General features: G+C 39.4%; 2 protein-coding genes across 2 annotated transcripts in view; both read left to right on the top strand.

Annotated features, from left to right (window-relative positions):
* Positions 1 to 8,931, top strand: part of LANCL3 (LanC like family member 3) — a 106,971-nt gene extending 98,040 nt beyond the window's left edge. The window contains exon 5 of the mRNA XM_008019602.3: positions 330 to 8,931. Coding sequence (XP_008017793.2) covers positions 330 to 489 — 160 coding nt within the window. The 3' untranslated portion in view covers positions 490 to 8,931. The remainder of the gene's footprint in view (positions 1 to 329) is intronic.
* A 1,306-nt stretch (positions 8,932 to 10,237) lies between these two features.
* The window catches only part of XK (X-linked Kx blood group antigen, Kell and VPS13A binding protein), a 44,553-nt gene continuing 28,181 nt past the window's right edge, over positions 10,238 to 26,609 (top strand). Inside the window, exons 1-2 of the mRNA XM_008019600.3 lie at positions 10,238 to 10,676; positions 18,471 to 18,733. Coding sequence (XP_008017791.1) covers positions 10,432 to 10,676; positions 18,471 to 18,733 — 508 coding nt within the window. The 5' untranslated portion in view covers positions 10,238 to 10,431. The remainder of the gene's footprint in view (positions 10,677 to 18,470; positions 18,734 to 26,609) is intronic.

Genomic DNA, 26,609 nt, shown 5'->3' with positions numbered 1-26,609 from the left:
AATAAAAGTAGAGCAATTTATCTGTCTTTTTTTACTTTAATTACTGGATGACAGAAAGAATGAAATCCTTGAAAATTCCAAACTGCTTTGCTTTGCAAACTCTAAGAATAGTTGGATTTGCTTGCCAGCATAATTTGTTGTGAAACATACACAGTTATATAATGGATCTTCTTTTTTTTTAACAGAGAAAATGTGTTTCTTAAAATACTTAATTATATAATTCTGGAAATAAAATTATGCTAAAACTTTAATAGAAGAGGAAGAAGCAACCCAAGGTCCATAATATGGAAACACTCATGTAAACTGTTCATATTTTCTTCTTCTCTTAGGTTTGCTCAATTCTTATTTACTGAGGAATTCAAGGCCGGTTCTCGGGTCCTTGAAAGTATATACAGCTTGTATGAAGGCTTCTCCGGGACAGTGTGCTTTCTGATTGACCTGCTGCAGCCCAATCAGGCTGAATTCCCTCTCTTCAGCGTCTTTGTTTAGAAGGCTCCATCTTCCACTGTGGCCCTGCAGAGATCCCCTGAGCCAAGCCAAGGCAGTTTCCACATAAGCCACATTCAATGGTATCGCAACCATGAGCCTTAACATTGCTACCAGAAGAAAGGAATCAGGCAGGTGAAGGCAACATGATGCCAGATTTGAGAAAGGATCTGCAAAATAAAGATACCACAACTCATCTCAAAACTGCAGAGATTTAATGTTTCAGGGAATAGATGTGAAACAAGGGATCATAGGAAAAGGGGAAAGAGAAATGATCTGTTTTTCAGTTATGACATAGAAAACCAAACTGCAAGTGTGAACTATGACAAAAAAATATGCTAATACCTTTGCAATCTCAATGAGAATTTGACCGTTTGTGTGTGCCCTCTACCCTTAAATTCAGAAATAAAGACAATCAAAAATTAAAATAATTGCCCAGCTGAAAACTGCTATGAGGGATGAATTGTCAGGTTGCTGAAGTATAAAAATAAACTCTTGGTTGTCCTGTGCTTATATTTATTGAAATTTATGTTTTTTACTGAGTAAAGATATTTGCATATGAATCTCCATTTTTTTTCATTACCCTGGGCAATTTAAAGAAATCATATCAAAGCTTAGTTCAGATACTAAAATTTGAAGTTTTCTTAGACCTTAGAACATCTCTTTTCCTGGTTCCTTTTTTTCCTCAAAGCTCAATTAGAATAGCAAAATTTGTAAGCTAGTAAACTTATACTATAGCAAGTGTTGCTGTCAAGTGTTTTTCTCCATAGGAAATGTGAACTGTGTATTGTCTATTGTTAGTAATTTTTAAAATGCCTTTATGTACATAATCTTGATGGAGCTATTAGCTGAACTATAAAATATACTCTTGGTAAAAATCACTAATTTCAAAGATCAGGGTAACCACTACAAAGATGTGTCATTTCTGCCTTTGTTTGGGACAGGGAGACAGGCTGGGGAAGTTACCAGTGATTGTGGAAATAATTTTGCTCCATTTTATACTATTAAATGAAGAGATGAGTGAATTCTGTGGTTGGTTACCTTACCTTCCAAGACACAGGGTCCACTAGAAATTGGCTGTAATACTCATTGAGCCAAGTTGTCATATTAAATTCAACCCTGCTGTAAACACATAGAAGTTGTGAAATTGCTTCAAGTAAACAGTGGTTTGCAGAACACTATAGGAGCATCTGTCACTTCAATATGCAGAGCATGAGTTGACCCTTTTCCCAGAATTTGGTCAGTGGCAATTGCACATATCAGATTGAGTAGGAAATTGTGTACTTTATAAGACTTATTTAAATAGGCATTAAATATTTGGATATATTATGTGTATGTGTGTATGTATGTGTGTATTCCATATGTATTCCCATGTAAATCTAAATACTTATTCTTTATTTCAGTAATTCTTAACTCGAATCATAGACTTTGGAATGAGTTAGGGAATGCTCTGTTGCCTACAAAGCAAACCTACAAGTGTGTTGGTGTATGTATGTGTATGGACCAGTTTGTTCGTGTGTGTGTGCTCATTTTGCAGGGATAAGGGTCTCTAGCATTCATAACATTCTCAAAGAATCTGACCAAAGAAAGGCAACAACTATCTTTGTGTATTTTATGACTGTGTATGTTTGCACTCATTGCAATAAAGTAGGACAAAATTATTTTGAAATGCATACAACTTTTAAGTTTCCTGTTTCGTTTTTACATCCTCAGATATAACTGTATCAAATTGGCCTCAGTTGTTCATCAGTGAAAATGCTCAGTTTGGGGTGATACCATGTAAATAGCAGCTTTCAGATGACTCTAGATTGGGTCCAGAAGTTCTTTCATATAGGCTGAATATAATAACCATCCTATATACGGAGCTTTATGGAACACATGCAGTTTTTATCGTCCAAGAACCCCTCAAGATGTGTTTGGTAAATGCTCCAAAGTCTCACAGCTAGAAAAGGACAAAACAAGGATTCAGACCCAGGGTTTCACTTTCTAAGTTTATTTATTCAGTATGCTAGACTAGAATCTGGGGATACAATAGTGAACAAAATAACCTTTCCCTCAAAGCTACCTTCTGTTTCCATTTGCTGTTCTTTCACAATTCATCCTTGAGACCTGAAACCTAAAGCACTCAGAACTGATACTCTAGCTCATTATCATATCAGTTCCATTTCTAGTAACTTCAGAAAAACAAGACCACTTCCGGGCCTATCTGCCCTTTTAAGGTCTGATAGGTCTGATGATGATGTGCTAACCATTATGAAAGACAACCCCTTCTGTGTGTCAAATCTAAGCAAAGATCATGTTTGAGTATTGTCTTTATGAAATGACATCTCGGCAAATTAGAAACAACAATAGGCTTGGTTAGCACTTAAACATGTTGATGAAGCTTTTCATTTTCCTGAAAGAATTGTAGATTTTGGAAGGTCCTCTTCTATATTATTTTTCCAAGAAGGGGAAAAAGGATCCTTACATTTTGCTGTAGGAAAGTGTGGCATGTTACTTCTTATTTAATTATCCAACTTGCCCCCCTTCTCTGTGGTAGCATTTTTAATGTAGTACTTAAGCCTGTTGTCTCTTAAAGGCTACAGGGGCATTTTCACCACCACTAGTATAACTTTAATATTATTTACTATACATAGCGTGAGCAATTATAAACCCTGAAAGTAATAGTGGAAATGTTTGAGGATACATTGAAAGAGTCTCTCAGTAATGGGGAGACTGCATTCTACTTTGATAGCAGGACATTTTGGAAACCATTACAACTCTGTGTATTTTGTTTCATTAATGTAATTACATACCATCTCTTCCACACACACCCCAAAATATTATGTATTTGTATTTTGCCCATACCTGTTTCAGTCATCAGTTTGTAGTTTTTTACTTCCACTTGTAACTTGATAACTGAGTAGAACAGGGGTTTGCTAGAGTACATTTCCCTGTGCTTCTTTAGGTAGTTGACTATGCTATTAAGATAACAGTATTTACTTACTGATAACTCGAGAAACAGTCGTTTTCTTGGTCTGTGCTAAATTGCATCTCTTCCAGTGGCAGCTTATTTCTTTAACTTTTTTGACATATTAAGATTTTAATCATGGTAATACCGAAATTGTTTCAAATTTGAAAGAGCAAATCTCAGTAATTTCAATGAAACAAATGTGTTTGTAATTTCTAGCCATGTTAAATGAACACACAATTAAAAGGAAAACCATTAGTAGTGCAAAGAGCCCTGTGCTGGAAATCTCAAAGTCTTGCTCTGCCACTTTTAGGGGCCACTATAGTAATAATAATAATCACCCTATTTACTTCACAGGATTGTTATAAAAGTTGTCAATGATAAAATGGATATAAGTGAGTCTTTTAATGTGCAGATGCTTTATATATTTAAAAGGGATGTTATATTTTACCCACTATATACATAGAAAAATCATGCCCAGTTATGACTTCCAATAAGCATTTCCACCAAATGGAATCTCTATATGTGGATGCAGTGCTTGAGGTCTGGGTCACTAGATGGATAAAAACCAAGTGTACATTTTAAAATATTCTACCACCAGTCCTGAGCACAGCATTTTGCCTCAGAAGGTTCTGATTCAACAAGACTTACTACATGGGAATAGACTGATTTAGCTCAGAAGCTCCTTTTAATGCAAATATTTATTTTGCTTGCTGAGAACAAAAGATTACAGTGCCAATAACTCAAGAAAAGGAGCAGGCAAGCCAGGTCTGTAGAGAGAAAATGAACTGGAAAATAAAGTAATTCTGGGGTGAGTTTGATCTGCACTTTAATTCAAGTCTCAGAACCATGTGACATATAGTGATCAAAATATACTCTCAATTGCATATTAGGCATTCCTTTGGGGACCTGGGCTATTTATTCAGCACTGTCCCAAATTAATAGCTAAATGAGCCTCAAATTTGCCGAGCCCACATAATATTGGTATAAATTTGGCAAGGAAAGCAAATGAGAAGGCAGGCAAAGGGGTGGGTGAGGGGAAGCTTGCTGAAGCTCAGTATCTCAGAGTGAGTTGTGGATGCATGTTTAACACTGTAAAGAACCAGTCCATTTTTACCCATGAGTTTTATTGCTTTCTGGGACCTCTAACCCAGCACCACCCCTGATTCACCAACGTCTCCTTCTTATCCTCTTTAAATATTATAGTTCATTGTGATATGTTTTTTCCTGTATCTGCTCTATCATGTGACCTCCTTTCGCCTGGGAGGGCAGGTTTTCTCCTTATCTTTTCCATCCATGTCTGTTCTTAGCTAAGAGTTCCAGCCTCAATACGGATGGATTACCCTTTGGACAGAAGGGCGGACAACCTCAAGGTCAGCAGCAACAGAAGTTGGGTCTAGTAGTCAGATCACAAGTGAGTGTGGCTATTCATGAGAATAGGGTGGTGGTGGCATTTATCCTGCTTCCCCTCCATAAATAAACCTGGTAATTTTATTTTTAATGTTACAAAAAATTTGATGCTACATTAAATGTTTGACCCTCATCCATTATCATAAATCTCATACTGGAGGTGCGATCTCTCTTCTTGTTTCTTTAATCGAAAGTACTAATGAATCGAGGCCTGGTGCATGATGCCTTTAGAGTTTTTTGTTTTATTTTATTTTGTTTTTGTTTTCTTGAATCATTGAACCTTGTCATTTTTATCTAGACTCTTCCACAAATGGCAAAGTCACTTATCTGCAGAATTCCCAGAATCTTCTTTTGCCTTTGTGCACCTATTAATTACCCCTTCTGAACCCAATTTGAAAAAATTACTTAAAATAACCGAATCACCCATATTTTTGTTCTTTTGGGGTTTGGTGAGTTATGTGGATTAAAAGAACAGACTATCCTCTCTTCTTTTTCTCTTTCTTCTCCCTGTCCAATACTCAGGAAGAAGAGGGAGAAGGGGGTAAAGATACATGAGGCTTAACTACCCAGGGTTATGAAAAGAGTTTGCAAAGACTTCCTGTTTGCTTCCCTTTTGGGTTTTCTTAGTCCCTGTAGGAAAAAGTTTATCCCTCTGTGTGCGAGCGTGTGTGTGTGTGTGTGTGTGTGTGTAAGTAGTTGAGCAAAAAAGAATGAGACGGACTTAAGGAGAGTCAATATCGCATATGAATCAAAAGCTGACATTTAGCTATTAGATAGATCTCAGTAAAAGGATATGTTCAAGCTAAGTTGATTACGTTTATTAAACTTATTTATTAAGCTTGACTAAGCTTATTAAAACTTCTGCCAGGTTGAAGCCATTAGTAACCATCTGTAGAAGACAACAGCCATGAGTTTCACAAATACAGCAGCAGTGTCTGCTAGAATCGTGATGTGAGCCATGAATGCAAACCACATATGCAATTTTCAAATTTTCTAGTAGCTATATCAAAACGGTAAAAAGAAAAAGATGAAATTAATTTTAATAATGTATTCAACTTAGCCTTATATATCCAAAATGATAGCATTTCAATATGCAATCAATATAAAAACATGAATATTTTACATTTTTGTACTGAGTCTTCAAACTCCAGTGTGTATTTTATACTTCCTATACATCTCCAGTCTCGACGTAGCCACATTTCAAGTGTATAAGAGCGCATGTGAGTTGGCTATTGTATTGGACAGTGCAGGGCCTGCATCCCATTCCTGGTTCCTAGTATTGATAAAGTCTTTCTACCTTCCTTTGTTGTTATGGGAGAAAATGGAAACAGAACCTGCCTATTACCTGAGTGCTGCACTATTCCCCCAAATGCAGCCCAGCAGTACCAAGAGCTGCCCTGTGGAAAAATGTATTCTGTGATTAAATAAGTTAGGAAAGTTTTATTATTTTACCCCCTTTTGAAGATTATATGATACATTAACATTTTAAAGATTGAGAAAACTCTCCTGGGTAAAGAAACCTGTTTGACGTTGTTTAGTTGTTGAGTTCTGTGTCTATAAGAATCCTAGAAATTGCCACAAGTGTCTCTCCATAAGAAAAACTTTGTGTTTTCCTCTCTTTTTCCACTCCTTTTGGAAATGAATACAAGGATAAATTTCTATTTATCCTTGTATTCAGAATCACCTGAGAATATCTCTTTTGTTCTAGAACAACCACCTCCTAAATTGAAACCAACAGATGGCTTTAAAGTCTTGCACTTGGACATAGATCTTCAGAAAGTACCAAAGTATATACCTTCCTCTTATTCTTTCAGAAATGGTGAACACTCTAAAAAGATGTGGGGGTGTGGTGGGGGACATCTGAATGTGTATATGTGTAAACACCAAATACATACAGTTTCTTAAGTAGAGTAATGCAGTTCTTGCTGATGTTTTATTTTTATATTTTGCGTGTGGTGTTAATGTACATGCTTTAATGTATACTGTTCTAGTAATATGTATGAAGTAGCTGTGACATAGCAGTCAGTTTTAAAGATACAGACTATAATTGACTACTGTCAATCTTTAACAAGTGATCTTTTTGCAACTTGGTTTTAGTGGGGTCTCTGATGTTGTCCCCATAAATTTCGTTTTAAAATCTATGCTTAAGTGGCAGTTACCAATATAATTAATTCTGCTGCTGAATTTGGTTCATGTTGAATGTGGTAACCCTTATATGTGGATATATTCAAACATGTGGATTGATTTAGATAATCAGTTTTGTCTTTGTGTTTTAGGACTTTGCTATTTCAATATTAAAGATGTCTTTTGAATACTGTAGCAGCAGTGGAATCCCTATGTTCTTGAAAATGCCAAAGGTAACATGAGTTGCATATAGACTCTTCAGCAGTAGAAATTAAATATTCTAAGTGCAAAAGTTTGGTTTTAGAATCTGATAAGGAAGGACAGCCCAATCTTTAAAAAGGTACAGCTTTCTCAACTTTGAACATCTGGGGGAACTCTTCTTGGAAGTCTGAGTTTTAATATCTTTAATCCAATGGCTCTAAGTTAACAAACATTAAAAAATGGATTTTGTAGAATCAAATTATTAGGGGGAGCACTTTGCAAAGCCATATACTGGGGAATATATACTGGGTCAAGCACCACATGTTAGTTTTGGAATGTGTATTTCCCAGCAAATAGAATTTCCTGCTCCAAAAAGCTTTTTTGGCATAATTCACAATACTTACAGAAATATAACTGTATCATTGAAAAAAACAAAGCTCACCTTCCTAATGATACATTTCACAAACAGCACATTAGGGCAATTTCTTACTTATGGGGAGGTACAAAGAAATACTCTGTCAATATAGTGTAACTGCTTATTTCAAATTGTATCTAGGAATGAATAACTACTATTATTTAAAGTACTATTGAATTTTGAGAAACTGATCAAATAATTAGTATTATTAATAAAATTGTACTCTTTGCAATATATTTGCCTTGGCACAAATGCAGAGTTAAAAGCATAAAATTATTAAAAAATTACCAAATATTAGTGATTGGTTGTTACTACTTTAAAATCCTACTAATTTCTGTTAACACTAAATCAAACAGCAGTTATCTGTTGTACACAAGTAGAATTTTGGAAGACTCGGACACAAAATGAAAGCCTTTTGAAAAATGTCTTTTTGCCATAACAGGTTATATGACCTCTTGCTAATTGTTATATTTCCTTAGGGGCACTTCGAGGCTCTTTCAAAGACATCTGCAGCAATTAGGTCTAAATTTAGAGTAGAATATTTTGCCACATATTTTACTATATCACAAAATGTCATACTACTGTATTTTATAATAAAACCAAATTCTCAAGTATTCTAGTATGTTACATATTAATACACCAAAACATCACTTTCTATAAGTCTATTATTATGTACATAATATTTTAAAAAATAATGGGTATTTTGGTCCTAGTGAAAAAGTATAATGCAATACATGACATTAATCTTTAGTCAAAACCCACTGAGGTGTCTGACAGGGAAACTAGCAATCATAACCTATAAGGTATATATTATTCTCAAGGACAAAATGGCAAATGATAATACAGAAAGACGTTGATCACTGGAGCAAGTTAGCTGGTGTGCAGACTGAGTGAGCAAGTGTGCGGACTAAGAAGGATCAACTTGCAAATGCTCATCAGAATTTAGCTTTTGTTATTGATTGTTTCTGGAGGGGATAGTACTAGTCAGTTGATATTGCTTCCTTTTCATGTGGGAGTTTGCTCACAGCCCACTGCATGGTATAGTGAAATCTCTTTATAAGCAAGATAGAGTCAGAAGCTTAGCGATACACCTTATGGTTTTTACAACTGCTGTTACAATGTTCTAAACACTGTGATCTTTCCAAATGTGTTTTCTGTATTCGTTTTGTACTGTAGAAAATAATTCGCTATAAACTGTACTTTATAGTGTTTAAAGCAATGTTATTTATTGGCTTATTGCCCCTCCTTACAATACATTTATGTACAGTACACTTAATGTAAAACCTGTGATAATCCTTTGCCTTAAAATAAAATCTAATGCTAAATACTCAGTGTACTGATTAATAATTCTAAGCTACCAATTTTTTCTTTAAACCTAACGATGATGTCAAGTAAAACATTACACAAATACTCTGTGGAGTGTTGCTGCTGATTCTGTATTTGTGGCAGTGTATGTATCTTGGCCCAGGACATGGTGGCCTTCTGTGTTCTATAAATAGACATTAGTAATCCTTTTAGGGAAAGGGCCTGCTACCTCTCAGCTGCTGGCTGAATCTGTCCTTTAACTCATAAATGGATTTTCTCATGCCACATAAAAAACAGAAAAACAGCCCACCACATTCTCTCCCTGTACCTTTTTTTTGTTTTGATTCCTTTTGAATCTTTACATTCTATTTGTGTTTACATTATTTTCTTAAATAGAAAAATGCCAGAGATGCCTGAAGATTGAAATCCCCCAATTTCAACAAGGGAAGAGATCTTATAATTATTTAAGTCTCATCCCTTTATGGAACCTGAGTTTTAGAGAGATTTAGTGGCTTATCGAGGTCTGAGGGACGGGGGTGGGCTGAGTACATCCTGATATCAAGAAGATAGTGGAAAATTCAATGGGCTGAAAGGAGTTTTGTTAGTCTTGGTGCTGGCACACCAATAAGCAGAGGTCTGCCTTGGAATAAAAAAACTGCTTCCTTATTAGGCCCTGATCTTTGCCCTGAATTACTTACAGTTATAGAGGAATACACTTTGTAGGCAGTTTTTCTGGGAGGTAAAGATTGGTTCTTAGGGACGATCTTTGACGCTTTTTCACCAGTGGAAGCAATGCTTCAGACCACTGTATTTGGAAGACAAAGGGACATGCTCACATGGCACAGTGAAAACTGAAATCTTTTCCCACTTGGTGGTGGATGCATGACAATATACTTGCACTTTGAAAAGCCTATGTGTGGTCTGGTTATTTTTAAAAGACCGGAAACGCTGGCCCTTTGAAGAATCACGCGTTTCCTCGGCCAAGAAAATAGACTGGGCTAGAAAGGCGTCGGGACTCCAATTCTTGGCCTGGGTGGTCGCAGTTTTTCAAAGGGATGTGAACAGTTTCCCAAGATAGGACCCAAGGGACTCTAGGACCCAGAGGCTGCGCGCGACGCCCGCAAGGCCAACTATATCCTTTTGAGCTCCCGCGCCACGGCCTGAGCCGTCTCACGGCGCGGGTTCGCGGCCCGCCAGGGTAAGGTCACCACAGAGACGCAGCCGGCACTGGCGAGCGAGCGAGCGGGCGGCGCACGGAGCGCGTGGGCGTGTCCCGGCGAGGTTGCGCCGCTCGCCCCACCCCACCCCACCCCAGCCAGGTCGGCCGCCCCCCCCAGGTCCAGCTCCAGAGCCCAGGCCGGTCGGCCGGGCCCGCGTGCCCTGGCGGGCTGCGCAGAGCGCGGGAGCAGTTTGGGGCTGGGCATGCTGGGAGCCCCTCGAGCAACGGCCGCCGCCGCCGCCGCCGCCGCCACAGCACAGCCACAGCCACACAGCCACCGCCACTGCGTCCGTCCCCGGTGAGAGCCGCTGACGCGCGGAGATGAAATTCCCGGCCTCGGTGCTGGCGTCCGTGTTCCTGTTCGTGGCCGAGACAACGGCGGCTCTCAGCCTGAGCAGCACCTACCGCTCGGGCGGGGACCGCATGTGGCAGGCGCTGACGTTGCTTTTCTCGCTACTGCCTTGCGCGCTCGTGCAGCTCACGCTTCTCTTCGTACACCGCGACCTCAGCCGCGACCGCCCGCTCGTACTGCTGCTGCACCTGCTTCAACTTGGGCCCCTTTTCAGGTGCGTGCAGACACCCAGAGCCAGCCCCAGGCCGCAGCCCCGGTCCTGTGGCCTGATCCCTGGACCTGCTCGAGTGGAGGGAGGCGGTTTTCCTGTGTAGACAGGTGGCTGGGCCCCAAGCCGGTCCGCCATGCCCCTCAGCCCCATTATTCCAGTCAGGAATGGGACGAATCATGGCATAATGGTTATAAAGCTGGGGCACACTGAATTCCTGTTACGTTCCATCAAATGAAATAGCCAACATTCAACTGAAATTGACCAACAAAAATGGCAGTTTCTTGTGCTTCAACCTCATTAAAGACATTGGTTTCTCTGGGGTCAAGTAGGCTCTGACAGGGTTGGCTTTTGTGGTCACAAACCCTTGGGAAGTGTGTTCTAAGCTGTGGTTATGGGGACAGCATGTACAGGTGATTTAATTTTAATTTATCAAGCATGGAGCTTACTGTGTGCCAAGCACTGTTCTAAAAGCTTTAAAAATATTTAATTCTCATAGGGAAGTCAAGAAATCCATGCACCATTCTTTTCTCTTGGTGGCGTAATGAATATTATGGGATATGGAAACATATGGGGTTCTAGAAATGTCTTCCGGCCCTGGCGAACTTATAAACGTAGCCGTTAAAGCTGGTACACATGCACCATGAAGACAAAACTTGCTATGTGTTAAGTAAAGAAAAACTGTTAGTGACATTTCTGTAAATTCATTTTTATTAACACAAAGCAAGTAGAAATATATTGTAATAAAACAGACTGGCTTATCTAAGGAGTTTAAAATGTGTTGTTTTAGTACCTTTCATCTCTATTGGAAAAGTAAAACAAAGGCCGTCATTTGGATTAGAAATAAGTTTATAATACTGAATTTTGGACATAGGCAACAGAGGAATTTGAAGAGATGGAAAGGCCAGAGAGACACCTCAGCTGCCAGAAAATTCAGCTAGCTAAGGACCTTTCCTACCAGGAAATCTCTCTCTCTCTCTCTCTCTCTCTCTCACACATACACACACACACACACACACACACACACGCATACACACGTCGAGGAGCAAGATAAATTTTACAAAGTTATAATTTTTTTTTTTGAGAAAAGGTCTTGCTTTATCAGTCAGGCTGGAGTGCAGTAGCAAGATCATAGCTCATTGCATCCTCCACCTCCTGGGCTCAAGTGATACTCCTGCCTCAGTCTCCAGAGGAGCTAGGACTGCAGGCAAGCGCCATCATGCCTGGCTAATTTTCTTTTCTTTTTCTTTTTTTTTCTTTTTCTTTTCTTTTCCTTTTCTTTTTCTTTTCTTCTTCTTTTTTTTATTTTATTTTTTTTTGTATTTTTTATAGAGAAAGAGTCTCCCTATGTTGCCCAGGCTGGTCTCGAACTCCTGAGCTCCAGTGATCCTCCCGCCTGGGCCTCCTAAAGTTTTCCCTATGTTGCCCAGGATGATCTGGAACTCCTGAGCTCAAATGATCCTCCTGCCCAGGCCTCCCAAGGTGCTGGAATTACAGGCGTGAGCTACCACACCTGGCCATAACATTTTTGCACCTCATATTAAAGAAAACTGTTCCGGCTGACACACGAACTACTGACTTGTAGTTTACACACAGTCACAGCAAACTTGGTGAACAAGTTTCTCAGCCTCCAGAAGCTGCAGAATCCTAGAAAGGAAAATAAACAGGTACACTTGTAGGAGTGGGAGGTTGTTGCTGACTTCCTGATAGCTGGGGAAGAGTGTGGGGAAAAAGAGAGGGAGGGAGGGGAGTTTTAGAAGTCCTGGAACCTGGAGCCATTTAGTGAGGAGGGAGTTAGTCCTTTCTAGCCAGGTAAACCCTGTGATCCAGACTGTATTCCCGCTCAGTAAAATAAGTGTGATCTGACTTTGGGCAGGGCACTTATCGTTTCTTAACATTATCTGTGAGAAGAAAACAGATAATGTTTAAGTGGAGTAACAGGAAAAAGGGGAACTGACATTTCTCAAAAGCTTCTTGTGCTAGATGGTTTGATATGTACTTACATCCCTCAATTCACTGAATCCTCACCATGACATAGATGTAATTGTCCCCATCTTGTAGGTGAGGAAAGTGAGGCCTCACACTATGTTCTCAAGGCTCCTTAAAAAGAGCTAATTATGTTCCCTATGCTCAGTGGAAGAAAGCAGAGGACTGTGTAGTACATTCTATTAGTAGTTCCATTTTAAATTAAGAAAAAGTTTGGTCATCTTGGCAATCCAAGTAAATGATAATACCCTATCACTGCTGCTATTTAAAGTGTTTCTAAACACGAAGAGTAACCCAAGACAAAGCTAATAACATAATATATATAAAAACAAGATGACAAGTATAAACCTGAACTCAAGAAAACATACCAAGATGTTAAGAATAATAATTTCTGAATAGTGGGGTTATGAGTGATTTTAATATTCTGGAAAATATATAAAACCATATAATAAAACAATTATATATTTTTCTATATTTTTCAGTTTTTACAGTAAAAATATTTTAACTTTATTAAGGAAAGAAAACTTTTAGTGCTTTGAAGAGATAACTTCTCATCTATATATAAAGTTTCAACACTATAAAAATACCTATTTCCAGAAAGTTCTGAATGGGCCATTGTCTTCTTGAAGCAAAGACAAAATAAAAGATAAAAAAACAAAACAACAGGCAAACCCCTTCCATCAACAAGGAGTCACTGATTCTAATGCAGCTGATTTATTTCAAGGAGATATTGGACCCATGACCTTACTGAGATACACAAAATGTGGTTCCAAGTCTCTTAGCTTCCAGATTAAAAGAAAAGCAGTTTGTTCTTGTGTATTAGCCTGACTTAATATCTTACTGGAATTTCTTCCTGCTGACTGCTTGATTCCATTTTAACTCTAAGACATCAACTTTACATAAAGATAAAAATTATTTCCCTCAAACAAAGGGGAGTCATGGTGATTCTTACCCCCTTCTTTATGGATTGGATTTAGTAATATTTCTAAATTGTTTTTTGACAGTTTAACTCTTCTTGCCTTTGGGTGAATACTAGCCAAACTTGTGTTTTTGCTAGGTAGATGCTGCATTTGAGTTCATGCAGCACGATGGCCCAGTTAAACTGCAATACATTACACTAATGATTCTGGGCTAAATACTACTAACTAGGCTTTGCTCCTTCTTTCCTTTAGGGAGGCATGGGGAGAGCACCATATTTCATTTGTGCCAGTCTTGTATTTAAAATGGTAGTTACAGTTTTTATGATTGTTTTCACATTAAGCCTAAGTTTGAATGATACGAACTTTGAATAATGCCTTGAATTTATTTATAATTTTGAGGAAAATCTTATTGTGTATTGTAATAGATACTCTAGCAAACCAGAGCAGGGAAAAGATCTCTTACCTAAAACACAAAAACATTTAAAAAATTCTGTTTATGATTCTTTTACATTTATGCTAATTTTTATAAATTAATTGGGAGGAATAAATATAAATAAGTTACAAGTTCAAGGAATTCCCCTCATCTCTTTTTTATTACTGGTATAGTGAGGAAAAAAATGGTACATGAAAAATCTGCATTTATAAAATAAAGCCTAAGAAGTTCCCAAAACCTTTTCAGAATACTGCAAAATGATGCACCATAATATATCCTTCTACATTAAACTTTTAAAAGAATTTAAAATGTTAATAGTCTACATTTGAAGAGAATTTCTTTTTTCATTTGCAAGGTGCTTTTATATACAGTGTTTAATTTCATCCATGGTAAAGCCCTGTGAGTTAACTGTCATTATCTTATTTTTACAGTCCAGGAATTGAGGTTCAGTGAGATTAAGCAAGTGGCTTTTCAAAGGTTTTGCAGCATTTTCTATTTAACCAATTTGGGTTTTGTGTAGGCTTACAGAGCATGTGTGTCATGTGAAGATAATGTGGCTTATTGGAAATTATAGTATTTCTTCGGAAAAAGTGTTTTAATTAGGGTCTCTGGTACCACAGATTATTTATGCTGACATCCGCATGCACGATTTCAGCTAAGGAATAAGCTCCTTCTGCTATGATGCTTGAAAATGGGATAAAGTAAAAAATAAGGATCAACTTGCTGATTATCTACATTGGGGTTAGCAAACTGTACCCCACAGGCCTAATACCCCCATCACCTGTTTTTGTAGGTAAAGTTTTATTGGAACACAGCCTTGCTCACTGGTTTATATATTGGCTACAACTGCTTTCACACTGCAGAGACAGAATCGAGCAGTTGCAACAGAGACCATGGCCTGCAAATAATAAAATATTTACTTTCTTATAAATACTTCACAGAAAATTTGCTTTCCCTTGGTGTAGATGCTACTGAAAAACTACCTTGAGTATTCAATTTTGATAAAAGTATCTAATTTCTGGCTTTATTTAGCCAGCCTCTCAAGCAACAAACAAATAAAAAACCAAAAAATAAAAACAGATTTTGAGTAATTAGATGAGTCTTGCAGAATTGCAAGAATAGTAGTTTGTTTCTTATCAGTTTTCCTAACCTACAGTGGCAGGAGGTCTTGGGGCCTTTTACAAATGTATTAAACACCTATGACTACATGTAAAACTCTATGCTAATACAAATGTATCACCTGGGAAAAAACAGTGGCTTACAAGAGGTTCCACCTGAGCTTTAGGACCTTCTTTCATTTCCATCAAATGACCATGGAAGTTTTACTTTGTCTACAATTCTGCAGAATGCTTCCAGTTTCATCCAGCCCCTTCCTTGGCATCAGGAAAATTGCTTTCTCATCTGAACCCTCATTTCATTCATTCAGTTCTTAGCATGTGCTGGTATTTAATTTGTTTGTTTTAGTCTTTCAAAACTAAGCTTGATTTTATTATGCAAGTAAAACATTTTTTAAAATGACAGAGGGGCAGGAAACAGATTTGCACAATGAGGAAAATAAAAGCTCTCATTTGACTGCTCAGAGAGAACAATTCCTAATGCTTTTGTTTTATATCCTTACTAATATTTTTATAATGGCATGCTAGTAAACTGTCTCTTGGGGAAAACAAGCCCTGATTTTCAGTGTTTGCTGATTTCTCTAATGCGTATATTCCCATCATGATCGATCAAGCTACCAGTTGTTTAACAACTGGCTCACAAAATTCCTATTTAACAGTCTGCTCTCCTGAGTCAGTATGAGCCAGCTCAAAGATTTCACTGTTTAAATGTATATGTGGGTATGTGTGTGTAATCTGTATATATTTCTTATATATGTGATTTTCTTTTTATAAAAAATGTAATTTAAAAGATATGATTCTATTGTAATTTGCTTCTTCCACATACCAAATATGGTAAAAATAGGTAGCCTGGTCAACATAGTGAGACTGTTTCCTCACAAAAAATAAAATTAGCTGGGCGCAGTAGCATGCATCTGGAGTCCCAGCTACTTAGGAGGCTCAGGAGTGAGGGTCCCTTGAGGCCAGCAGTTGGAGGCTGCAGTGAGCTATGATCACACCACTGCCCTCCAGCGTGGGTGAGAGAATGAGACTGTCTTTTAAAAAAAATTTATATATTGGTATTTGTACTTCTATACCATTGATGTTAAGGACTGTATAATGTTTCATTGAATTGATATATTAGGATTTATTTAATTATTCTTTCATTTTTGGGACCTTTAGAGTATTCCCAGAATTTTGCTATTATACATAATGCTATGATTTAAATTGTTGCAATACATTTTCTTCTAAGTGAGATCATACGTGATAAAATGTCATAACTGAAAGTGCTATATAAATATTAATTTTCATTATTTATTATTCTTATTGTGCATATGTCCCACTATCCCATTTAGATTGTGAGTGCCCCCGAATGAGGCAGGGGTATCCAGCTGTCTGCATTCCCCACAGCACTTAGTAAACTGCATCTGCATTCATCTCATATTTGAGAATAAAGATGATTATCAGTTTATTCTGTTTTTGTTTTGTTTTTGTTTTTGTTTTGTTTTATATTTTTGAGACAGAGTCTCGCTCTGTCACCCAGACTGGAGTGCGGTAGTGCAATCTTGGCTCACTGTAATCTCTGCCTCCTGTGTTCAAGCAATTCTCCTGCCTCAGCCTCCCGAGTAGGTGAGACTATGGGGGTGCACCACCACGCCTGGCTAATTTTTGTATTTTTAGTAGAGACGTGGTTTCACCATGTTGGCCAGATTGGTCTCAAACTCCTGACATCAGGTGATCTGCCTGCCTCAGCCTCCCAAAGTGCTGGGATTACAGGCGTGAGCCACCACACCCGGACAGTTCATTCTATTTCCTAATCTTTGTTGTGGTCAGTGGTCCAACAGTGTGAAGTTGCTAGGCCTCATATAGCCCTCAGTGATTAATTTGAGTTTTCCTTCAGAGAAAATTCAATTGGACATGCTTGGGATTGAACTCGTGGCCTGAACTTCATTGACATTATTTCCAACTGAAGAAACTGGTCTGTGTGGTTTTACATATTTTCATGTAATACATTAAAGTGTTCTTGACCCCACGGGACAAAATGTCATACACAAATCAACACCCACACACACCATGCACTTTCTTTCTCCTAGCAACAAATGAAAAATGGTATTAATCACAAAATATGTCCACTTTGTACTCACTAGAAAGGTTCCTGCATTTCCTCTCTTACATCAAGCTTTGTTTTATTATTTCAAACTATAAATACATTCCAGTTGCCGTAGTCGCCTCAGGGTGAGAGTATAAAGTTAGCATTATAACATTAACATTCAATGAAATAGATGAAGCCATTAAAATCTTCTGGCAGCATCATAAGGTTGTTATAAAAGTGCATGTTAGAGGAGGGACAAAACGTCCTTTAACAAGTTATAAACCTACGGCCATGAGTATTTTTCTTACTCCTAGGGAAAACACATTTTTCACCAGAATTTTATTATGAAAATTTTCAAACACACAGAAGAAAAATTGAAGGAATTCTATAGTGAATGCCCAAGTACTTACCACCTAGATTCTACAATTAACATTTTGTTTCACATATCTATCCATCTATCAATTCGTGTATGTGTGTGTGTGTGTGTGTGTGTGTACTTCAAAGTTAATCACAGACCTCAGTATTCTTCCAGCTTCAGCATCCATATTTTTACCTAGCGAGGAAATTCAGATGTTAAAAGCCAGGTATTCTCTCAGTCTGGAAAGGTCACTGATTAAGTCTCCATCCCTAGGTGGGACTAACTTTAGTCCTGTCCTGTAAGGACTAATGAAAACAAAGAGATAGGTAACATGTCGTGGTCTCCCAGTGAAATGCTAGATGGTAAGCTGCCTTGTGCTGGAGGATTTCCAAGCCATAGCTTCTGCTTTAACTGGGGTGGTTTGGGGCATCTTTTGGATGTGGAACGCACACATGTGTGTGCGTGCATGCATGCAGTCACACTGTATTATCATTTTTCACAGCAATATGACAAAGTGGGCATTATATCTGCTTTATAGTGGAGGGAATATACTGGGGTGGGGATAGTAAGTGACTTGGCTATGGCTACACAGCTAGTATGTGTCAGGAAGGAAAACTGCACATTATTTCTGTGACCCTGGAGCTGGAACCACTTTCCATTCTCTAAGATATTTCCTTGCTTCAGTGGCCTTTGGTGTTACTTCTTCATTTGGTTCTCATTCATTCCCATTGGCCTCTTGGAAAGCCTCAAGAGGACTGCATACGGAGAACTGGTCCTTGGAGTGGTTGATTTAGAAGAGTGACTACAGTTCAGAGTAGTCAAGTCTTTGAGAATCAGGCTAAAGGTAAGTAGGATGAGCATGGAAAGTCAGAATCCTGTCTGTCTCTAATTATTATGACTTGCTGATTTGTTTTCAGGTGTTTTGAAGTCTTCTGCATCTACTTTCAGTCAGGCAACAATGAAGAGCCTTATGTCAGTATCACCAAGAAGAGGCAAATGCCAAAAAATGGCCTCTCAGAGGAGATTGAGAAAGAGGTGGGCCAGGCAGAAGGCAAGCTAATCACCCACCGATCAGCGTTCAGCCGGGCATCAGTGATCCAGGCTTTCTTGGGCTCAGCCCCTCAGTTGACCCTACAGCTGTACATAAGTATCATGCAGCAGGACGTCACTGTTGGAAGAAGTACGTATATTTTTAATTTCTGCCTGCATTTGGGGATCAAAATGAGAAGCAAAACATAGTTTATTTTGTTTCAAAGGAAATTTGTTCTTAAGTGCATTTAATTCTGAATCTATGTTCTAGTTACTATGCTCAAAACTCAGTTAAAATAACAACATTTATTTTGCTTATGACTCTGCATTCTAGGCAGGGCTCAAAAGGGTTACCTAATCTGTGATCCACTAAGGATCAGCTAGGGTGGCTCAAAGGTGGGGGGCTAGAATCTATTCAAGGCCCCTTCATTCACATGTCTTGTTGCTCACATGTTTTGATATTGGCTGTTGCTGGGAGTCTCAGATCTTCTCCATTTGATTTCTCTGTGTGGGTGAGTTTGGGCTTCCTTAGAGCATGGTAGCTGCTTCCAAGGGTGAGTGTTCTAAGAATGAGGGAAGGCCAGATGGAAGCCATATCAGCTTTTGTGATCCAGGCTTGGGAGTTGGGGCACATTACTTTTGCTTCCTTCTCATTGTTGAAGTACTCAAAAGTTCTGCCCAGATTCAAGGGAAGGGAGAGGGAAGCCAACTCTGACTCTTGTTGGGGAATGGTAGAGTTCTGGAAGATCATGTGGGACCAAAAATACCACTGTGGCCATTTTTAGAAAATATAGTTTACCAGAGGCTGAAAATACAGCTACTGGAGGCTGGTCCTCTTGGGATTTCACTCTGTCTTTCAGTGCTAGTTCTCAACAAGTTGAGACAGTTGGCTTAACAACTTTGTGGTGAATAATGGAACAAGGCTACTTTCCTGTCTTCTTAGATTTGTAATAGGTATATCAGTTTATAAGTCAAGACAATGTTCTACCTTTGGGCTATTCTCACATCATCAAAATAAGAGCAGATTTTGGTTAAGTTTAAAAAACAACACTATTTGCATCAGAGTCAAGATTTTATTGAAAAGCTTACAAATGAGAAGTGGATACCCTCCCAAGTATTAATATTATGGGTAAATGAAAACTATTATGGTAAGTTTTATTATGGGTATACAAAATGATTTAAAAGCCTTAAATTGAAAAAATACATGTTTAAGAAAACATTGAATATAAGAAAGACTCTTATTTATTTTACTTCACTCAGTTTTATCCTCTTTCTACCTATATTTCAGACTGGCTGGTAATAATTCATGTCAGAGTCACAGGATACTTACATGTTGAGCCATCTCCCTTATCCAGGTTGCCTGATTGTGTTTCTTAAAGTATGAGTCAGGATCTCAAGTAGAGATCTTGAACCTTAGTGGATCAACATTTATATGGAAATACTTTCCACAACACCTGGTAGGGAGTAAAAGCTCAATAAATATAGCAGCATCCATGTTCCCTAAGGAATTATAACTGGAATGAGTCTTGACCAAACTGCATGCCACTATAGTCTTTTTCCCAGTTTATTGTTTTTCCAAGTGGCAGGGATACAACAATAAATCAGATGTGATGATAGCCTATTTGATTTTTAGAGGTAGATCCAATTTTTTTCCTCAAGTTTTTTTAGTGACGATTGTCTCACAGTTGAGGGGTTGGCAAACTACATCCCATGGGCCTAATCTGGGCACTGCCTGTTTTTGTCAGTAAAGTTCTATTGGGACACAGCCCTGCTCTTTCATTTATGTATGGTCTGTGACTGTTTTGGGACTAAAACAACAGAGCTGAGTAGTTGCAATAAACATAATATGGCCCACAAAGTCTAAAATATTTACTAACTTTTTACAAAGAAAGTTTGCCAACCCTTGTTATAATTTTTCAGACATAATTCTGTTCAGGAAAAATCAGATCTATCTTATAAAATGTCAGTGTCACAATGGATATCTGAAATGTCCCAAAAGAACTTGGAAAAACATAAGTCCTCTGAGAGTTAAATGATAAATCAAATAGCTACGGAAAAAGGAAGTGGGCATGGTCTTGTTAAAAAGATAGATGGCTGCCATTTATGCAGGTCTTGACTAACCCCAATCACTGCCTTAACATATATAAGGAAGGATTATCTCACTCGGAAAGGGTAAGACCCTTATGAATGGAGCATGGTCTAGGGTGTGTCACAGAGGCAAATGTTGGTAGTGTCTGTCATGTGGTTAGAAATGTATTTGGTGCAAGGAACAAACACCTAACTGTAAAGTTAACCTAGAGTTTATTTTTCTTATCTAACTAGATATTGGAAGTAGACAGTTGCTGACATTATTTCAGCTGCTCAATAGTGGCAAAGTTGATGTCCCTGCCAAGCCATTGGCCTTTTGCTTGGGTTGCTACTACAGTTCCAACCATCATAGCTACCTTCAAAACAGTAAGAAGGGCTGAAGAAGGAAGGGTAGATATCTTTCTCTTTTTATTAATGAATGTAGCTTTTCCATGAATCTCCCTAATAGACTTTGCTTTGTCTTCCTCCTTTTATTAAAAACTATAGCTTTTCCAGAAATCTCTCTGACAGAAATGACTTTAGGTCTCTAACCAGAACTGATCAGTCAGTTAGTTTCAAGGGATGCTAGGAAAGCCAGGTCTGGGAATGTTTGCCACCAGTGGTTTAGACCAGTATTCCTCAAACTTCCCTGATGATGATTAGAGTTACCTGGGGGCTTGTTAAATATATAGATTGCCAGGATTCATCTCTGGAAACTGTGATTTGCTGTGTCTGGGATGGGAGCCAAAATTATGTCTTTTCTTTTTATTTCCCTTTTGTTCTTTAAAACAAGGGCTCCAGGTGATTTTATTATCAGCAAAGTTTGAGAACATTGGGTTAGACTAGTCATGGCCTGCATGTGGTTGGGCCCATGACCACCCATAACAAAACCATGTTCTCTTAAGATAGTGAGAGGAATGGAAAATGAATAGGCAGCTGACAGTGTCTGCCACATCATCTAAATGCAGTCCAGACCAATAGAAATGTGTCCCTCTTGACAGAAGGACATAGAGTCCATCACAACCTGACCCTATTCAGCATTCCAATTCTGTAACTCTCTCCTCTCTCACTGATTCTGTGCTCATTGAGCAAACATTGATGGATTTGGCATTAGCAGAGTTTGCCGTGAGGGAGAGAAGGGAGAGCCAGCTACATGGTCACTGGAGAGTTATTGTTTTTCTTCAATTGCAATACAATTTATATAACATAAATTTCACCATTTTAAGTGTACGATTCAGTAGGTTTCAGTATATTGACAATGTTATACAATCATCACCACTGTCTAGTTTTAGACATTTTCATTGCACCGAAAAGTTTTGGACAATTTTAGACATTTTCATTACACCAAAAAGAAGTCCCCTATTCATTAACAGTCACTCTTCATTTCCCTTGCCCCTAGCCCCTGGCAACCTACTAATCTACTTCCTGTCTCTATAGATTTGACTATTATGAATCTTTCATATCAATGGAATCTTATGCTATGGGGAAGTTTTCTTTCTCATGGTCAGTGAATAATGGACACTGTGTCTGTGAGCTTCAGTCTTGGGTCCGAGTTTGGACATCCTGAGATTCCCTGAGTCTAGTCAGTTCTCAGCAAGGGCTTGCTCAAGTCTGAGGATCTTGGAGGATGGGTTGGGCTGAAGCCTAAGTGAGCACACCAATGTTACTGTGCTTTGTGAAGGCCCCTGCAGCCTGCCATTTGGCTTGCCTGTCCCTCACAGTACCCTTCTCTATTCCACTCAAGGTGGTAATGTTGGTAGTAAAAATGACTGTTTCATGAACCCTTGATTTGTGGCAGGTACTGTGATAGGCATTCTTCTGTTTCATTTACACAGTGTCCCTGAGGTAGATAATATCTCCATCTTACTAAAGAGGGAAATTGGGCCAGGCACAGTGGCTCATACCTGTAATCCTAGCACTTTAGGAAGCCAAGGTGGGCAAATCGCTTGAACCCAGGAGTTTGAGACCACCCTGGGCAACATGATGAGACCCCATCTCTACAAAAAATACAAAAATTAGCTGGGAGTGGTGGTGCATGCCTGTGGTCCCAGCTACTTGGGAGGATAAGGCGGGAGGATTGCTTGAGCCTGGGAGGACCTTGGCTCCAAAAAAAAAAAAAAAATAGGAGGAAAATTGTACTCATAGTCTGCCAGAGGAGCCAGAATTTGAGGTTAGATTTGTGTGAGTTTATTTATGGACTCAATGAGTATTTCTTGGGTGTGTTCTGTGTTTTAGACCCTGTACTGGTCTCTGAGGATAAAGTGGTGAATAAGGTAGACAGGCCCCAATCATCTTCGAATAGGATATATAAACATCAGACAAATTATTAATCAAATGCATAATTTATTTAAGGTAAATCCTGCAAAGTGAAAGATAAGTAGCCTCTCTGAGGGTATATTGGGGGGTGTCTAACCGAGTCTGGGAAATGAGACAAAGGTTTCCAAAACTTAGGTTTAAACTGAAAACTGCTAGATGAAGAAAAGAAGCCAGATGAAGAAAAATCAGGAAAGAGCATACCAGGATTTCAAGCTTTATTCCAGAGGCAATAGGAAGGCACTGATGAGTTTTAAGTAACAAGTCTCATGATCAAATTTAGTTTTAGAAACTGATTACTCTGCAAAATGGATTGGAGGAGAGTGAAGGAGGAAACAGAGAGGCTAGGAAGTGGGCTACTATAGTTGTCAAGGTGAGAATAATGGCCTGGACTGGAATAGTCAGAGTGGATTATTGGAGCAATATTAAGAATGCATAAGTGGAACAATGTGTTGATTGATTGGATATGAAGGTGAGGCAGTGAGAGATGTCAAGAATAATTCCCAGTTCCTGATATGGACTGTTGTAGCCATGGATCTCCATTTGTCTTGGTAGTGAAGTAGCAGGTTTGCAAGGTATATTTTACTTTCAGTTTCAGGCTTAAAGAAATGAACACATTTTAAAGATTCTATTTAACTCATGAGAGAACAAGCAGATGTTCGGACCAGCTTATAAGATAACCCAAAGGACAGATGTAGGAATATTGACTAGAGATATCAAAATGAGTGTGTAAATGGAAGTAAAACTGGTTTTATTACAGCATGAGAAGGGTGACATTTGAACCTCTACTGTACAAGACATTGAGCATGTCTGTTAGTGACTTACAGCTTATAGAGGAATGTAAATGAGCTCACTGGCCATACAAAGCTAGAATCACAGAACCTGGATTGGCATAGTGAAGACAGGACAAGGTTTTGACTGAAACATGTTTTTTGTTGTTGTTGCTAGAATGTTTAAGTCAAGTATAAAGTTAGACTTTCCTCAAAAAGATGGTCCAGTTATTAGGGTGAGCAGGTTCCTGTCAGAGACATTTCGAGGCCAGGCTTGATCAGGGCTCAGTGGACACCAATAATATCACAAAGTTGAGGTTGTCATGAAGGCAGCTCCCTGACCAAGGAGGGCCTGGAGCACAATGGGCGGGAATAAGCACTGGTACCTGGAGAGGCTCAGGCTAGTGGGAAAACCGACGAGGGCTGATCAAAACAAAACTCACCAAGACCATGTGAGGGCAAAAAGGAGCCTTAGAAAGGAGATTCTTCCCTGCTCCACAAAAGCCTAGCTGCAGTTTCCTGTTAGCCACATGGACGGCTTTCTGCGAGAAGGTCAGTATTCCCAGTGCCTGAGCTCATCCACACCTGTTTTTCTGGCTGTTATTCTCTAGTATCTGATGGCCAACATCCTGGAGCAGGCAGGCAAGGAGGCCCAGAACAGCTGCAGGGTGCATATCACCCCAGAACACATGGAGAGGGCCATGCACAAGGATGAGCAGCTCAGATGCCTCTTGGAGGATGTACCCACCATCAGGTTGATGAGGTGCCCCAGCCCGAGAAGGAGGGATGCTTGGGTCTCCGAACCTGGCAGGACTTCATCAACAATTTCATCCAGCCTCAAAAATTTCCATAGATGAGAGACCCCAGGCTGCTGCCATCAGCCCATGCTATTAAAGTCTTTAATGACAGTGCCCCTGACTTCTCTCAGGTTCTCTCATTTTGGGTTGTAGGTGTCTGTGAGACATCTAGGAGAAGCTATCCCATAGAGAGCTGAATAGGTGGGGTGTTTGAATCAGTGATTATAGAAGGGGCAGTTTCCAGTGGTGTTGGTGAGAGCACTGGCCCTGGTGGGAGGAGCTGACTGGGGATAAAGTATATATAGAGACTTCCTCATTGGCTTTGAACTGCAAGGCCTTATGAGGCCAGGGAGTTGCTGGGGGCCTCCTAGGCTTGATAGATTCCCGACCTGATGCTGGAACCTGGGGTGGAGCTGCAGACTCTGACTGAGGTGCGGGAGGCTTTATTCAGAATAGCAAAGGTCTGAAGTCGGAGGGCAGTGGCCACAGGGGTGGGTGGAAGGGGGCACACTGCATACTGGCTGGCATGAACTTCATGGGACAGGCTTTACATGGAGATTGAGGAGTGATGGGGAAAACACAAGGAAAAATGCAAAAAAAAAAGAGAGTTTTGGTCATGTTATTTTATTTATTTATTTGTACCCTGCCTCATTCCAAAAAAGACTTGAGACAGGGATTAGTAACTGGTACTATGACACTTTGTTTGCAATATATTCTTCTATCCTCTTATGGACACTGTTAAATTAAGTAGTAACATTATATAAAAGCTCTCTGGCCTAGGACATGCAATCCAGTCGTTCTTAATGGTTACAAAATATTACAAAACTTATTTGTTAATGTATTCCATTATAAACACAATTATCAATCACATTCCCAGAAAAAATAATGTGTGTATGATCATGTATTTCATAGAACAGCATAGAGTTATCAATGGCCAAAAACAGGTTCAAAGGTATACAAATAACCTGTGTAATTCTGTCTCGAGTGATGGCCTCTAAAGCATGTACTGTACTTCTTTTTTTTTGGATGAAGTGGGTGAAGCTACTGCCATAGCTACCTCCTTTATTCAGTTTCCATAGACCCTCCAAGTTATCTTTTCCAAAGATAACTAGCTTCCAAACCATGTTCAACTAGCTTCCAAACCATGTTCAAAACAGCCTTCATGAGCATGTACTGTACTTTTAAAAACTTGTGCTCTGAACTGTTTAAAAAAGGTGTCACATCAAGTGTTGTAGCAATCTGTCCCCTTGCCTGTGAATGTCCTTATTTTAGATTTTCACCCATTCTTTGGATCCTCTATGGCCGCATTCTGCTGCCTGCTGGCCAGGAGGCTGCCCAGCCAGATTCAATAACAGATCAGACAACCTGGGTTTGAGATCCTAGTTCACCACTTTCTGACCATGTGATCTTGGACTTTCATTTACTCCTGCTGGGCAGGCTTGCTCATGTGTAAAACAGCGGTAATAAGAGTCCCTTATCTTTAGTTTTCCCAAAGATTGGGTCCACTTGGGATATGCACAGTGTGACCCCTAATAAACAGCTGCATCTGTCTCCTTCCCTAACCCCAGACACGCAGGCAGGCTTCCCCGGGGTGCATCTGAGCCTGGTTCTCAGGTTACTGTTGGGCACTTGGGCCACTGGCTATGAGAGCCACATCCTGCTGAACCCTGTGGAGAGACAGGAGAGTGCCTGGCAGAGGAAGAGCCCTTCCTTTTTGTGTCCCCTTTGCTCCTCCTACCTTGTGACTCGCCCTCTCTTTGCCTCTGTCTAAGCAGAAGGACCCAGCTTGCCCTTTGGCTAATTCACAGGAGTGTCCCAAGAATGAAGTAAATAGCGGTCTTGTGTTTAAAAACTAGGCTGTGAGAAGCCCATGTCCTGGACACAAAGATATTTCACTTCGGCCAGGGGAGGGGGCGCTGTCGCCATGAAGTGATGAGCTGAAGGAGACTCCCCACCTGGAGTTGCTAGAGAGAGGCCTGCTTGCAGCTCAAATGCACAGAAGAGGAAGCAAGGAGCTGGGCTAAGGCTGGGAGTGCTCCATGGCTCTCCATAAGGAATCATGCAGTGGTGGGGTGAGCAG

Source organism: Chlorocebus sabaeus, chromosome X (assembly GCF_047675955.1).
Source record: "Chlorocebus sabaeus isolate Y175 chromosome X, mChlSab1.0.hap1, whole genome shotgun sequence".
Lineage (NCBI taxonomy): Eukaryota > Metazoa > Chordata > Mammalia > Primates > Cercopithecidae > Chlorocebus > Chlorocebus sabaeus.
This window is presented reverse-complemented; position numbering and strand designations above follow the sequence as displayed.